This window comes from Seriola aureovittata, chromosome 4 (assembly GCF_021018895.1).
Source record: "Seriola aureovittata isolate HTS-2021-v1 ecotype China chromosome 4, ASM2101889v1, whole genome shotgun sequence".
NCBI classification, from domain to species: domain Eukaryota; kingdom Metazoa; phylum Chordata; class Actinopteri; order Carangiformes; family Carangidae; genus Seriola; species Seriola aureovittata.
This window is the reverse complement of record NC_079367.1, coordinates 9,349,772-9,367,341: the sequence shown is the minus strand read 5'-3', so window position 1 is coordinate 9,367,341 and position 17,570 is coordinate 9,349,772. Positions and strand designations below refer to the sequence as shown.

At 40.6% G+C, this 17,570-nt stretch overlaps 1 protein-coding gene across 11 annotated transcripts in view; it reads right to left on the bottom strand.

The window, feature by feature from the left end:
* Nucleotides 1–17,570, bottom strand: part of kirrel3b (kirre like nephrin family adhesion molecule 3b) — a 163,073-nt gene that overhangs the window by 33,480 nt on the left and 112,023 nt on the right. For 7 of the 11 annotated variants that reach the window (XM_056373796.1, XM_056373797.1, XM_056373803.1 and 4 more), the window contains 2 exons: nucleotides 11,802–11,971; nucleotides 5,294–5,444 (listed from right to left, as the gene is read on the bottom strand). In XM_056373796.1, the coding sequence (XP_056229771.1) occupies nucleotides 5,294–5,444; nucleotides 11,802–11,971 (321 nt within the window). The remainder of the gene's footprint in view (nucleotides 1–5,293; nucleotides 5,445–11,801; nucleotides 11,972–17,570) is intronic. The other 4 variants (XM_056373798.1, XM_056373807.1, XM_056373801.1 and 1 more) reach the window with 1 other exon arrangement.

Here is a 17,570-nt window from a genome sequence, read left to right as displayed (position 1 = left end):
GAGGAGCTTACTGATTAAAGTCCAAAGGGTGTAATGCAAGTTAAGTCATGCTGCTGGAGAAAACAGCGTCAGGGGGTAGTCACCCCTCTGCTATCAAATAATTACAGCCAGCTAATGGACTGGTATGGACAACTGAAGTCAGCAGTCTACCCAGGGTTCTGAATCACCTCCGATGGCTCTAAATTCCTTTCATTTTGGCAACATCACCAGTACATACTGTATTTAGATGCTAATTTGTGTAACCTTAGGTCAGATAACGCTGTATGAACTTCTGTGGGAATGAAAATGCTGAGGTGGATGTAAATCAGGAGCCTTAAAGTGATGATAAAAAGAAAATATGGTTGTGAAATGCATTGGTTTTTAGGCCAGTTTAAGCTGTAGAGCAATGCGCCAAGTTGTGTTTATATTACTCTCATTTGGATTGCTATAAGGATGGAGCTGAGAGAAAAAAGGGCACCTAAGTGTAGAAGTGAGTGGAATACAAAATGTTGAGAAGGGCAGACAGATTAAGAAGATTTTAATTACTTTTGTTGCTATTAATATTATCTCACTAATACGGTCAATTAGATTTCTCGGGGCAGGAAAATAAATGAGACTTTTTCTTAATACACACAAAGAGACATGCAATAGGCAATACCAGCATTTATTCAGAGAGCTCAAATGCTCAGTGGACATTATCCTCATTTTCAGGGGATACACAGCCATTTGGGGAAATTTGCTTATTTGCCATCTTACTGGGTATTTGATGAAAGCATCAATATCAATTTCATCTCTGTGCGTTCAATACTGAGCTCTCACAGTGTCAGGGAATTATTTGCAAGGCATTTACCCTGTATTCAATAGCTGTCAACTCATAATTTCCTACTTCTGATTACAAAAAGGGAAATAAGTTGAGTTGAGACTCATGTGACCGTCCTCACAGTCAGTACAAACGTTACTTTAACAAAACTATATGCTTTGAAATCATAATCAAGCTCAACTTTCAGCAAAGCCAATTGAGCTGAGTGTAAAGGTTGTACTTTCCACTTTTCATTTCATCATCCTGACCAAAATTAAGGCAAAAGTTCTACCCAAAGATCAAATGGACTGTTACGCCAGTAAATTACAAAGTAACTCAATCAGATCTTGGAGGGACAGTAGTGGCTGTAGAGTGCAGTGCAGCTCCAGCGACTCGATGTATCCGGCCCTCACCAGGGTCCCACTTAGACTAATAGCAACCGTTCACCAGAGACTGCTATTAATCCCTCCATCTTTGTTATGGGACTGAGGCACACTGCTGCACCACTTACAAAACTCATGAGAGCACAAAGTGAAAAGGAACATGAAACAGAATGTATTATTTGCACTAAACATGGCAACCAATTATTTTTTTTAGAGGTATTAGTGCCTTATTCATGGGATTTTGTGTGCAAAATAATAATTTTTTTTTTTCTCCATAAAACTGAAACTGCATTTTTGTGGTGCTCTACTGAAACAAAAATAAACTGAAAGCAGTTTCCAAATTTACATTACAATTCTTTAGCTTGAGAAAGGAGATAATAAATCTGACCACTCTTCATAGGCAGATGGCAATTATTCATGTTTGGCATATGTACATACAGTATTTGCAGATTATTATATAGCAGGGAACAGATCATGACAGGAATAACATTGACTTAAACAGTAACTTCAGTGCCTTGAGTGATGAATATGTAAACATGAATACCATTAAGTCCATGCGTAGCACCCAAATCTACTTCATTGTGATACAAAGCAAAGGAAAACTTGGCAAAGTCTGATGATATCCAACTTATGCTGAACATATGGCATGTCAGTGCTGGCTTAGCTACTGGCTATGCACTTTTTGTAGTAGCGTTTAACACTGCCAACAATTATGAGGCAGTATTGTTAGATCCTGACATGTGGCTGGATCTTGCTGGAGAACAGAGAGAACACCGCAGCACAGTTGTAAAGAAGAGATGGTCAAGTGTTACATTTATTTCACGAGCTGACAAGCTGACAGGGAGCGCCTGAAGGAACAATTGCATTGATAGGTAGGATGATGACTCTCACCTTCTCTAAGAAAGGCTCACTAACAGGGTAGCAGAGTGGGCAGAAGAAAGAGAGGTTTCAGTTTCTCGTGCTCCAAAAGAGGTAATACACGCTCTCCTGTCTGGCCTTTTTTCCACTGCATGACAGTGGTCTCTCAGTCTGTAAAATGTTAACTTCCAGCTTCGTTTATTATTGAATTATTATCATTAATGAATGAGTTGTGAGCTGAGAACCAATATTGGCAGTACAGGGTCAAGGTTTTTTGTGTGTTTATGCAATAGAATTCGACAAGAATAAGAAAAAAGGAAAATATGAAAATCAAGTTTTCGATGAAAAACTGTGATGTGATCAGTATATTAGATGTTTGATGAAGAGATTTGAGGAAAGCACATCCTGGTGTGTCTGTGATCTGTGGATGTGCCTAGTTGTATCCCATCTGTCTCACCTGTGTTGTGTGTTGCCCTATGCAGGTGTATGCTCCTTTGAGCCTGTCTGTGAGTCTGTGTTGTGTCCAGACTACTCCTTGCTCACTGTAGCTGACTGTGTCCCAGTTAAGGCTTTGGATCCTCTGCAAAGTCTGCATGTCTACTGTGAAAAATCATAAAGTTTTTGAATGGCAAGTCATAGTCAGGAAAAATAACATAAACCTTTGGTTCAGGTGGTTATAAAACACTGGTAAAAACACCACTTGAAATTTATCCATGTAAATGCCACGTCAGGTGTAAAGAATGGAAGCCAGGAATAAATCCCGGCATCCCTTCATTATTGCTGTCAATATGTTATTAATCACAGTCTCACAGATAATTAGAAGCTACACTGACGCATCATGTATCATGTAACTTTCCAAAGTTACTCACAGGTAGTGAAACTTTGGCAAGGCATTTGAGGACAATTCCTCTGCGAAAATAACTCAATTATCTAGTCTGTTTCGGTTCGGCCTGGCCTTCACGTCATTTAAAGACTCACCTTTGTTGGCTGCATTCTTTAGAGGATCGAGCCCCTGAATCAGGACACAGCTTTTGCGTGCTGCTGCTCCTGTACGACAACAGCTGCTTCGCATCAATATTTACCACTCAGCTGTCCTACCTACACTGTACTCTATGGAGGAGCAATTGAACAGGCCAGACCTATCCAGACCTATGTGGTATCCAGTCTTCAAAGAGATGAAGCTCAAGGTTCCTGTGCTATTATTCCCATTGCCTTGCCAGTGCTCCATCCTTTATTTATTCAGCACCTATTTTTATAGTCACAAAAAGTCTGGGTGCTCCTCTTTATTCACCTTCTTTGCAGCGTTTAGTACATTGACATCTGAGTGGTTTCTCCTCCATTCGTGCAATATCATTGTTCAGTGAAATTTATCACTTCAACAAATTACAGTAGCAAAAATAGACATGTGAATATGCACAGGAAACTCAGCTTCTATTTGTGTACAACATACAGTTCAGAAATCTAAACACACCTTTACGACAAAAAACTAACACGTCTTGACATTAGACAACACCAGTGGGGCAGATAGGGAGTGCAGGGGGAGTGGAGACCCCACCTGGTGTTAAGGTAGCTATACCTTGTTAAAAACACTGACAACTTCTGCTGTGTGTTCTATGGAACTACATGACTAGTTGGCACATTAGCGAACATGCTAATCAGAAGCTAGCATGCTAGTTTGGTCTGGACCACACTCATTACTCCAGGGGGCTCTGCCCTGTCCCAGAAGTCACATCTGAAATGCCTCCACGTCTTAAAATAAACTTCATGGTTTATAGGAACACTGGAGAAAGTTTCATGCTTTAGTCATAAAATGCATAATATCTTCCATATACAAGCGCATCTGCTGCACAACACAGTTGTCACCACAGGTTGTATTTTTGTATTTCTGCAGTGTTACAAATACTGCTGTTGAGCCAAGAACCTTGAAATCAAATTAGGCAGCATTGAAATTAACTAAATTGATACCCAACACGAATGAATCAAAGTTCAATTACAGCATGTTTCATTTCAGGAGCAGCTTAATTTGGAAGTGGATCTTAGCACAAACTCCGGAGGCTCTGCTGAACTGTGCCTAACACTTTACCTGTCAAGTCTGCATGGGGGGGGGGGGGGGGGGGGGGGTGAGCATGGAGGCACGGGAAACGAGAGGCTTAGCCTTGTGGGAGACAATCTGAATCTCGACAATTAGTCTCTGCTGTCGCTCAGTTTGATCTCACACTGTGAATAATGTTTTCAGGAGCTTTAATTGTGTAAAAAGCACATTTTGGAATGCTTATGAGAAATCTGCTGCACTAATTTTTCAGGGTTAAATCATACATTCAGAAGCGAGGATGATGCTACGATGGTGAGCATTTATCACAGACACATCATTATACATAGTGACAAATCAGTTTACATGTGGGCAGACTTCCCTCTTTGACTGCATGACAAAAAAAAAAAAAATGACGAGGACAAACTGCAAGGGTTGCAAACACTAACAACTGTTAATCATTTTTACTCCCGCGCCTGAGTTGGCCTGTTCGTGCCGTGCCCGCTCTTGCCATGCTTGCCTCTTGTGGTGTACATAATGAAAAGAATGGAGCCGTCAGTCATAATGGCTCTCTAAATAGCATTTTCTGCTTTATTAGTCATACTTAATGGTGTTGAAGGGGCTGTGAGTGATGCAAAATCCCTTTGTTCAAAGCCCTTCTCTTACTGTGAACGCTTCTTGATCGAAAAAAGATTCCCTGACAATTGAGGCTGAATGTGTTTTACACGCTGGGCTTACTTTGTCTATTTTAGAGGGGAATTGTGCATGCTCTCATCAAAAAGATTGATGGCGTGAGCGAGGAAATAAAAGAGGTGGAGATGGTGTGCATAGTGCCACATCAGGCAGGTAGTTGGACCAAAAAAAAAGACAATCCCATTCATTTTAGATGGACACCTCCTCTGATATTTCATTATAACGAACAAAAAAGTGATGCATCACCAACCCATCCACCCACCTACATGGTACGAAAGCAAAATGGAAACCAATTTTAAATATCCATCAGAGCCTAAAATGAATCCTCCGCGTTTACAGTGTTAGTCACCTATGCTTGTCTGACTTTCTGCCTCTACATGAGAGAAATACCTCATATTTTGAGAAATACATGTCATATAGAGACTGCCCCTCCCTCCCTCCCATCTGTACTTCAATCATTAGCCAAGGGACTTCAAAAAACAATAACTCTCAAAGGGAGAGACACTGAAAGCAATAAAGCCAGAGACAGAGTAGGAGAGGTGGTATACTTACGCTGGATGTCGATCGTGACACTAGTCTCCTTGCCATTGGGAACTGCCTTGTTGGAGGCCTTACAGATGATCTGCTGACCTGTCTCGATGTTGGAAGGCGATAGATAGAGCGTGCTCACGGTGCTCTCTCTCCTACCATCCCGGAGCAAGGTCTGCAAAGAGTGAACAGGGACTGAGTCAAGTTGAAAGCAACAGTGCAGGCAGCTGTGTAGATGTTGTGTTGTTTTAAGTCTCTAAATTTATACCAAGTATGGTTGGTTGGCTGTGCTGGAACCACGGATTCACTTTTATAACCAAGAGTCAGAATCTCCAACTATTTTTGATTTTGGGTAGTAAACTGCAAATACTGTACAACTCTAAACTTAAAGTCAGATACAGACTGGGTTGTATCTTTAGTTTAGCTTAAATTCAAATTGGGATTATAAACAGTTTAAATGATATATAAACAGAAGAGAGGTCAAAGTAGCAGTTCAACAGATAAGTTTTGATGGAGAAGGTGCAAAATTGGGGGGAAAAACAAACAAACAAACAAAAAAACAGCAGCAAATTCATGAATACACACATCTTGTCTCTTGGGAAACCAGAGGCAAAGCTGATTGTTATGAAAAAAGAAAAAAAAAAAAAGTAGAAATATGTTTTTTGAGCCTCTTTTGTGTGTCTGGAGAGCTGCGCTCTAGTGCATGGCTTGTCATACTCCACAAAGGAAATCAATCTTCTTTTCAGCGCTCATCCTCTGAGCCCTACATTGTGGAAGCCATCTGGAATCGGTTGGTAGCGCTCAGTAGCTCTCAGTCTCCCTCAAACGCTCAGGGGAGGGCTCTGAGAGTCTATGTTAACCAGTGCGGGACAGAGTCAGAGACAAAGTCACTGACTAGAACAAATTGTGTGGGCAACGGGACACAGTGTGGTCAACCACAAAGTCAAGATGCATTTCCCTGCCATCTCTTTAAAGGAGGCTCACTGTTGCACTGTGCTTTTGAAGAAAAGAAGACCCTGCTATGGAGAAGTACATCAAACATTTTCTTAATATAGAAACAGATCAACTGTGCTGACCAGGGGGAGCTCACTGTGGACATGCCTTACTGCACTGCTACCTTTAGATGAGCCTTGCAAATGTATGGATTGCTTCAAGGATATTTGCTTTATTTGGATTCTCATGGTGCATACAGCATTTCAGTCTCCAAGCAACTTCCTCTTTAAATGTAATGGCACTTTATATACAGTATATGTACAATAGGTTAGTGAAAGGTGCAAGTTATTGAAAGGCACAAAAGATCATTTAGATCCCATGAATGAACATTACACGTTACATTACAAATGTTCTCACAAAGTTCAAGAAAGCTACATATATATTTCAACTACCATAATCACTACCCATTGATCATTAGCCGAGTCAAACTGCGCCTCATTGTCATATGTATAAACCAGTGGTAATTATCTCCTCGTTTTCTCCAATGCAAAAGTTCTATTAAATAAAACTGCAATCTAACTTTGGGCTGTCTTTCTTCCTTAAGCATACCATTTCTGAATAATATCATTAAAATGTCATGGACCTTGTAAAATCAAATAGCAAGACATTTCAAAAATAATTTTTTCATCTAACCACTTCATAGTGCATGTACTTCAAGGTGCCTGTTAAGTGGCATATGACATTAAAACAATGAAGATAAACAAGGTTTTCTGGGTATTAATGGGCATTTTGCAGTGTAAGGACATTATCAATGCCATCCATGTTTCTGTGATGTCCGTTTGTATGTGAGGAACCATGGGATGAAATTCATAGTTGTGCGCATGTCACTTCTAAAGCAGAACATATTAGCTGTCAGACACGGGATATGTCAATGTAATATCCTTTCTGACACAATCAGGATTGTTTCCCTCGTCGCTCTGGACCTGTCTGAAGTCATTAATCTTTGAAAGGGGGTTAGCTCACTGCTGCATTGAATTCAACACCATGTCACATTACAAACTGATAAATTTTCATATGACTGCCTGCAGCCTATGTGAAAAATACTTTTAACCATGCTAGGAGAGGAAAGGCAGAAGTAACAAGATTGAGATGGAAAGGTATGTTTAAAGCTGCATCACATGATTTTTGACCTCTAGTCTCGTCTCCCCTCAACTTATCAAGCTGATTAATGTGTTGTGTAATGTGTTAGCAAACATCAGTAGAAACTGTGAGCTCTCTTGAGACAAAGTCTAATATTTCCTGGCATTTCAGTCTTGGTTTGAGCTGAGCGTCTTTACAAAATCTTTGCTATTTACCATAATTGGCAGTATTTTGCAGGACTATCTTCTGTGGTTAGTATGGCTCTGATTTTGAGATAGACTCTCTTCTTTCTCACAAAATAATGCACAACAGCTACAAAAACCCAGAGCCAGCTAAGATAACAATAGCTAACTTAACTTAGACTTAAAGCTGCAACTGTGCAGCCAACCTTTAACTGAAGAAGAGGGTGACCTGTCAGTAGAATACCAGCCAGTGGCTTGAAGCCTATCAGACTAAATTAACTCCTAATTTAAAAAAACAAACAGCTGAACCAAAGAGATTATCTACTAAATAAAACTTGATGTGCTGCTAAATTTTTGGCCCAACACTGCACTGTGTTTACTTTGAACCTCAGTTGTATTCTACCTGTTTTTATCATAATGTTGCTGGTCCATCTATGAAAGTTTAACATGCATATTGAATTGACTGAATAAATTCATTGAATAACTTAACCATTCTAACTTAACTCCAATTGGTGAAAGAGTTTTAATTTTATTAGAAATACAAAACAGTTTGTGAGTCTTAAGTGTGGTTAAAATCAGACCATCATTAAATGTCTTTAATATGTTACTATCTGTCACATTATATGTGCTGGGAACAATTTGGGATTTTGGTGCCAGAAAATGGACTAACTTAGTATCCTGTGTGTAACTGACGGACTTTTATTTCATAGCTACTATACAAAAACCGCAACATGTGCATTAATTTGCAGACTCATTACATTAAAACCTTCATCAACTTTACTGTGAAATAGTAGAACTGTGTTTCTGCTGGATGTGGCTGAAATGTCTTCAGTGTTTCAGACATTTTATCTGCACAAGATAAAGCTTATTCATCAATTTATGAATGCTGTAAGTTTGACTTTATTATAAAGCCATATAAGTCTCATATTTACCTTTAACTATGTAATCTGATTAATAATTGAGTTCATGGAAAACATTAAGACAGCCCTATTACTCATCCTTTATGAGTATTTCATTAAACCCTGAAGTCATCTAAAATGTTCAGACATTAAAATGACCCACTGAGACCTGGCTGGCATGCAGAGAAAGCCTTGATTGGGTCAGTAATGGGGAATGTAGAGGAGAGAAGCCTCCCAGGGATGGTACTGAATTTACCAAGTAAGCAAACGCTCAAGATTCATACATCATTAATATTCTGATAACCCGTCCAACACGCCTTTGTCTTGATATCAAATGTATCTCTGGGTTTTATTCAATCAGTCATGTTTAATTCTGGACCACACGGGGGTTCTTTCACTAAAACACTTAATTGCTTCAATATTGTACTTCGTCTGAAAAAGTGAAAATAGATCCACCCCCCACCCCACCCCCCCTCTTGGTCACTGAGGTTAAATAGGTTTCTTTTGTTTAACTTAACTCACCTCAAAAAGATCATTTCAAAAGTTGTTAAAAGTAATTGAAGAGATCTATATTTCAGATCGCACTTTTAGTTTTAAGACAGAATAAATGAGGTTAATTAGTTTGCCAAAATCTTTTGAGATCTTTTAAAACTGACACAATGAAACAGATTAGTGCTGAAGGTAAAGAGCCCTTTGACTTTAATAATCTCCCTTATTGCTGGGAAAGACTACACCAACAATAACAAAAAAAAGCTAACATGGTAAATGCCCACTCAAAATTTAATTAGTTGCTTTATTTGTAGTATTTTCTGACCCTATTACTCAGTGGGTGTGACGATTAAAATGCAATAAAGTGCTCTAATTACATAAAAAAAAACCTCCCCTGAAATATGGGAGAAAAATAACGAAACCGAGAGGCAGGGAAACCAGCTGCTTTGAACACTTGTAGGTAAAAAAAAAGGGTGGAAAAAATGAAGAATAATTATTTTCTCTGCTGAAAGTGATATACATCAATGGTAGCAGCTTCATGTCAACTTTAGCTATTTTACCTGGCATGGAAGAGCAAAGCTGGCACAGCTGAGAAAGTATACAATAAAAAAGCACTATTCTGTTCTTGCCAGCAAGACCAGCTCATAAAAAAGGTCTCTCTCTTTTTTTTTTTTTTTTCTAAACCTCCTAACACTGTGATAACTCCCAGTCGCCTGCTCACCTCTCAGCTTGCCACCAGAGCATTCAGAAAAATACAGTGTGTAGCACATTGGGGGGAATGACTTTCTGGTAGGGGAATGCATCATGTTTTTCAAATGATTTGTTGTACCATTCCAGTGCAAAAGTATCATAGAGCAAGTGCGCACACCTCCAAACCACAGCTCAGACCTGGAGGCTGCATATTACAAACAGGCCTTTGCTGTTTGCCACTGAGCAACTCCACTGGAGCAGATGGGATTTGAGTGTTTGAGGGAAGAGAGAACATTATTCATTAATTTCCTCTGCCTTCACAGCTAGTGTTGATTTTTGATCCATTCACCTCACTGTGACAAGCTTCTTAATTATTTGGGCTGCCCCCTCCATGATATTCTACAGTTTTTCAAAGCTATCTTCACAAAGTGACTCTCTTACATGGTAAAATTAACACACATTTTTGTCAAGTGATAGCTTTAAAGGTTTCTCAGCCATCTAATGTGTTTTTTTTGGATTGGGGTGGTGGTGGTGATGATAATGGATGGTTAGTATACACCTTCTTTGCAGCACAACTTCTTCATCCTCTTAATCTGAACTGAGGGTAAACAACAGTGACTCACTATCGCAAAGCAGTATTATGAGACGGGGATGTGCTGGGGCTAGCTGGTTAGCAGGCTTACTTCAGTAGAAGAAGTGAGAAGAGTGAGAGAAATACAAGCGAAATTGGATTTGCTTCCCATCGCTGGATACAACTCTTGGCAAGTAAAGAAATGAAGATTGATGCTGAACATCTAGACTGGTAAGTAAACAGCTGTGAAAGCTAATGTTGGCTGTGTAGCAATAGCGAAAACTTACACATAGCACCTTTAATCATACTTTCTCTCTTTAACCACTGATCCAGTAAATAGTGTTCTAAGAGGTCGTAGAGATGAGGTTTTGGGAGGCCTTAGTGGGAAATTATCTTTGGGTCAGAGCTACCATTAGATATGACACCATCAAGAAAATCCATTTTGGTGAATCCACCACCACATCTGCTCACATTAGTCCTCCTCATCTGCGGGATATGAGAAGACCATCAGAGCAGATGATTATGCTTACAAAATGTCCCCCTACTGCTCTTCGGACCCAAAAAAAGAGTCATCTTCTTTTAATCGAACCCATTGCTTTTTAATGGTAGGCAATAGAGATAAGAGGGAAGAGGGACATACTTGGGCTCAGCATAGGCATGTGCACATCCATCACCTACCAGCACAGAATGTCCTCATATCTGCCTTCATTCCGAGAGGATGTGATGGCAGGAAGCGCGCTCTCCGCCCACCATTAGTAAGCGGCATCTCCAGCAATCACTTTATTCAAATCGGCCTGGTCCAATCAATGGCATTTATCTGCTCTTTGAAAAAAGCCGATAATGGGATGAGGCAGCGCACAGAGCAAGGGAAGGCGGGGGAGGTGTTAGTGCTCTAAAGTGCCTGGTCTCTTTATGTCCTTTGTTTAAATGGAAATAGAACATGACAGTGTTGACTGCATGATTAGCCTCGTGGGCTAATGTCAGTCAAGTGTCTGCGGGGTCAGGTGATCATGACATTGGGCTGGTGTGAACAGTGGCTATTGTGTACTATGGCAACAGAAGTAGAAACACGATCTGTCATCGAGAATCATACTGCGCCACGAAAAAGGTTCGGGCAGATTTCAGCACAGAACGTGACATCTTATATTTTATAACAGGTTGGGAAGATGAAGGGCGACAAAATGCCACTGAAGGAGGAGATCAGAACACCAGAGAGAAATGCAAAGTCAGTGATAGTTCCATGATCTCGCCATCTGCTTGTCTGAGTTGATTTGTATACTGGGAAAAAAAAGGCCAGCTATCTTTTTCTAATCAGAACACAACCTGGATTTTCAAGGGATTTCATTTCATAAAAGCAGTCTGGATGCTGAGGCAAACGCCCACCAATGACTAAGGCAGTCACTCTGAAACACCTCATGGATGTTTAACGCTTTTGCAGTAGTTATTTAGAGCTAAGCGCAACATGCAAAAACTATGAGGCAACGGCTGTTTTTGTTCTCCATCTCAGTTTACTTTCATAAAAGAAGAACTGCTCTTGAGAATGAAAGTGCCGGCGCCGTGTAACCCTCGCCCACCGTTCCACCCCCGTCCTGTCCCCAACCAGTCTACAAACCTGGTATGACACACACCTCTATGCTTACCTTGGAGTACATGGCCCCGTTAAGGACCTCTCCATTGCGGATCCAAATGATTGAGGCTGCTGGCTTGGCGTTGTCGGCATGGCATGTGAGATTGAGTGGGTCACCAGCCCTGAGGCTCACCACCGGCCCTCCACTGATGACTGGGTCCTCTGGGGGAACTATTGATACAGACACAGAGAAAGAGGGGGTGTTAGCCATATGATAAACAGATGATAATGAATGGATGATATACTATCAGCAAATCAATACAGACTGTGTACTACTATTAGTGAAGTATGTAGACTTCTAATTTAGTTTTTAATCTATATGTAACATAAGTGCACTCTGGTATTAACTTCCTTCATTATTATTGCATTTACATGCATCAGTCTTGTTTGTCTGATATATTGCAATCCCACAACACCGTGGTACTGAAAATATATACTAAACAACATGAGCCAAAACTATTGTATCTACAAATGGCACCTGCAAAGATTTGACTGTGTGAAACCTAACCTCATCATACAGTGCATTCTCATACAATCATTGCACTGACGGTACCAAAAAGAGACCACAGTTTGGTTTATTGTACACAACTTATGTTTCTTTAGAAAATAAAAGCCACATTTACTTGTTCGGGGGAAGTTAATGACTTCACAGTGAGAAGTAGATTCATCCCGTATGTAATGAAAAACCAGTAGTAGAGGCACCAAAAGCTTTGCACAAGTCACAGCATGAATATCTAAATAACAATCAGCTCTGCCATCACTCAAATTTCCCCATTAAGCATACAGTACACACATAAATGTCAGCATTAAATGTAATTAAGTCTATGTCTAACCCCCCTCTAGGCTTTGACAAATATGACAGAGAGAAGAAAGCATCACAACAGTGTTATATGTGCCTCTAAATGGCACTGATCAAAGACCTCTTCCTGTTTTACCCATGAGCTGATCTGTTTTTTTTTCCATTTTTTTTTATAACTGAAACTGCTGTGAATTATTGATTGACCTGAGTGCTCATTACAATGCAGATCTGGGGCAAGATGAAATCAAAGGCTGCAGGCAGCTGCCATATTCCCCAGCAAAAGCATCATGATTGGAAGGAAGGTTGTTATGGGTTAGATTTATGCTGTCAGACAGCACTGAGATGAATGAAAATAAAGAAAATTTAATTTGGGGCACTGTTTTGTAGATTTAATGACAATAAGTATAAAAGGGCTGTTTTATGGTACACATAAATGTGAGTGTGGTTCCAGAGAGTTGTGCATACAGAAATCTATGTTTCTCACTCTTCAGTGAAATTACTGACAGTAAATGTTGTAATCCATTTACTTCTGTAATTACTTTTTTTTTTATCATATTTTTTTATTGTTAATGGCAGTCTGCTGTTCCTATGCTGGATTGAGATAGGGTTCTGTGTTCAAGGGCTTCACATGAAATGATGCAGCACATAACACAGTGTCACTGTTTTATTTCACTTTTATTTCAGCCTAATGCTGTATCAGAGCTGTATTAAGTTACGGCTAATGCAAACCAAGCATTCCACACCGATGCAGCCGATTGTTTTTAAAAATTGCGGATCGTAATGGGAAGAGAAGGAGCATTCACAGTGAATTGTTAGATGAAGGGCTGCAGGCGACAGTCTGCACATCTTCACCTCCTTAGCAAGGTAACTAACTGCTATTTCTAGTTTCATGGTGAAATTACATGAAATCAGATTGCAGTTGCACCTATTTGTAACCGACTTCTTTATTAAAACATTAGTTCATACAGTTGCTCTTAAGCTGCATTCCTGTCAAAGTAGTTGCTCAAAGATTATTTGCTGTTGTTTTAAACCACACTTGATGTTGCCACGGTAACCACAGTCAACCAGGAGTGATACTGTATCTAAGGGTTACAACTTTTAAGATGTAGCTTTAGTCAATTGCACAAATGGTCCTTGTATTATTTGTAACATGATGCAGAGCAAGTGGGGCAGCACACTGGTCGTAAACATCACACTCCTGTTCTGCTTAGTCTTCAAGTGCTGCGGTTGATTAGTGCATGGGGGTGGCATTTCGCTGTTATGACTAGTGCCTTTGCATTACATAAAATAATTGACTAAAAACATGGAAAATATTCGTTGATCCAAATTATCAGACAAAACAAGCATCATTACCACACATTTACAATGAGTAAGGAGTGAATCAGAGCACTGTGGGAACAGTAAAGTCTGGACTCCGACTTGACCAGACTAATAACTCTGACCAACTGGACCATTAAATCTGCTATTTCAAAGACAATTCCCACTCTCTAGTTCCTGTTGTGTGTTTGAGTTTGAATTGCGGCGTTAATTCGGGCCGGCTCCCTTTCATCTGCTCCTCATTAATATGCGGATGGGTGGGAGAGGTGGAGGAATCTCAGGTCAGCACTAGCAGATCAGACAACACAGTGTGCTGATCTATGCAAGTAAGAAAGAATCTTTGTGAGAATGTGGTCACCTTCTGGTCCTTCATCAGCAATTGGAAACAAGGTCAAGAAGATCACATGAGTTTATTCTTATGCTAAGAATAGAGTTACTGCATGGTGTGCAAATGAGACAGGGAGCATGTGAAAAGCATTATGAGCAGGCAGTCGCGAGACAGCTCTCCCATTTGTCATAAAAGAAAACTAGCAACATGTGAGGCTCGGTGATAGCACTCTGACAGTTGATTGCAAAGATCCAGTGTTATTGGCCTGCTGTCACTGCTCTCTTGCACACATGAATGAAACATTAATTAAATGTCAGGCATATAAGGCAGCCATAAACGTTTTTTTTTTTTTTGTGGAGAGGGGAAGATTAGAAAGGAAATTCTGACAGTATGTGAATGATAGGACTCACTCACTGCACATTCAAGTGAAGTGATTTCCCTATTATTGCCTAGAAGTGCTCAAAAACTCTCAGAGAAAGAACGATCCGATGAGTTTTGCTCTCTCTTGAAGGAAATATTCCTCCTTCACACATATTTGAACATATCAGTGTCTATAAATACATGCTACCTGGTCAGAAGGCGACACAACTAATGAATGTGGTTATACCCTTGCTGACTGTCTCAGTAAGTCAGTTTGACCTTTAATAGTCTCAGTTGTCTGCTATTATCCAGCCTTATATTTTCCATTGAGGGATGTCAGAGCATACAGTGCAAGAGGAGTTTATGATTCCATGCATAGTGGAGCTACACAGGAAAGAGGAGGTCACAGGCAGACCAAATAGAGCACTGCTACACTTTCAGGTCATGTCCCCCCGTTGGGCTGCCTGCCAGCTGAACACTGAGGGTGAATCGCGAACAGACAAGGAGAAGAAGGACATGCCTGGCTGCCTCCATCCTGCATCTATACCTCTGTATCTTTCTGTCCTTCATTGTGGAGACAGTTTGTGACAGCCTGGACTGGAATTGTTTTCTGTGTGTAACTAGCACTCAGCTTGTGCTTCCTTGGCATCTTTTTGAGATTGCCACCGCTAGAAGAGCGTGGACTGAATACATGAACGAACACAAATGAACGACAAAGAAAAAATTAATTTAAATCGATATTTAGCTCTTTCTCTTCAGCCGAGATCCTCCATTGAGCCCGCCTTATGATTGCCAGGTCTGACAGTTATACAGAGGCCAAGCCTTGAACTTGAGTCAGCCATCATCATTACTGGACTGTTTGCAAACTCAGCAGTCCCTAATGGTTCTAAATTAGCTCTTTACTGCAGCCATTCGATGGTCTTGGCATAAGTAGTGTGGTCAGTGGTACAGATTGATCACTCCTCTTTAATTACAGGGCTGACTCACTGCAGACCCATGCTCCACTCAGTACATTTTTTTTCTTGGGGATAATAAGGTAATCCCTTTCAATACTTTCACAAATTTGCATTCTCCTGTGCGTTCACAGACATAGACACTGTTGGCATGTGTACGCACAGACGCCGACATTCACACGTATTTCAGGTTTTTTACAGATCAAAGATAACTGATACCAGATCAGTCAGGGGTTTGTGCTGTCTTTTCACGTCTGTATTAATCAAAGATGTAAAGCATGTGGTCTCAACTTAAGACTTTAAAATAGCTGTAAGATACGGCCAGTTCATTACTTTCATCATTTGAAAGAGTTTCTTGGTGTTAGTTTGACCCATGGCTTCATTACATCCTAGTTCGTTACATGGGTTATAAGCTCACAGCAGTCTTTTTTAAAATTTTTATTTCATGTAGAAATCCAATTGGTCTGTTACAACTTAACCTTAATCATTAACCCATCCTGGTCCCTTCGATAGGCAATTCCACTATTTTGTTTTAAGGCTGCTAAAATTGTTATGGAGGTCCATCACCTCAGCCAGTCCAAGATAATTTCTTACTTCTATATGAACAATTCGTTATGTATTTTCTCCAACTCTACCAATGCTAGCCATATCTGACTATAAACCCCGTCTTGGACACATCAAAAAGAAAAAAGACACAGTGATGTCAGAAAGCCTGGACTTCAGTGAGGTCATTTACTTTTACTGTATAATCAAAGATATCCATAAATGAGACCAAGGCATATTGATGTGTAATTAACTCAACAGTACAGGGCAGTAAGTCCGTCACCTCCAAGAGGGGGCTGAATAAACCCTTGAGGTCATAAAGCTGCCTTTGTCCCGTGATACATATGAATTCTCCAAACACCGAACATAAAATTCCCCAAACACCAAACATAAAACTTGAATTTATGTGAGAGGCAGCTGATAGCATGTGCTGAAATTGGAAGAGAAGTCCTGTTCAGTCTGGTAACAACTGGTGTGGCTGCTGGTAAACCTGCAGGCCAAACCAATATTTAGAGGGAACTTCTCCAAAGCAGCCAATGAAATCCTGCGAGTACCCCCAGCTTTCCAGGAGCATGAGCAAGGGAGAAAAAGCAATTTGGAGGCGAATGAATCAGAGAGGGCTCCTCACAAGGAGGCTGGATGGTATAGGGGAGGGGAAGGCTGGCAATGTGTGGCCGCTGTAACGCTGTGCTTCAGCAGACGTGTCCTGAACAACAATGAGCTTCCTGACTTGCCTGTCTATTTCAGAAGAATGCGTGCACGGGCCGCCTGTCACCCCGCTGCGACAGCTTGCAGAGTTTGTGATAGATAGATCAGGAAAAAAAGAAGACAAAAGGGAGAGGAGAGGAATACCCAACGCAGGTGGATACACGACATGCGTGGCTCACTGGCCCAAATCACTGGCCCTCTTCAAGTGCTGTCATTGTACATCTGTTTGAAAGCCAGAAGATCCTCAGCGTGTGTGTGCACACACACACACGGGACGAGAGAAAGTGGAGGAGTGAGATATACACAAAATCATTTAACTCTCACAAACAGAATAGCAGATGGGAATCACAAACAGTACGGCAGACTGTACAAAATGTATACACGAAAAAAAATAAAAAAAGAAGAAGCAGAGGATTAATTTGCGGGGAAGTGTGTGCTGCCACATGGTAAGGAATAATAAAGTGGGAGGGTAAATATGGGATAGAAGAAGAAGGGAGAGAGAGGAAATGAATGGAACAGAGGACAAACAAGCGAAGACTCAAAGGCTGGCATATACACAAGACAAATCTTTGGTAACATTTTAATAAGTGCAGCATGGAAAGGCTTAGTGATCTTTTGGTAGTCTTGGTGTTATGATCTACCAAATGAATGGTGCCAAATAAAACCGAGGGAAGGGAGGATGAAGATGAGATGAGGAGTGGGGAGATGCCAGAGCTGTCAGAGACGTGCAGCGCCTGCTCCGTCACAGCGCAGCCATGTGCA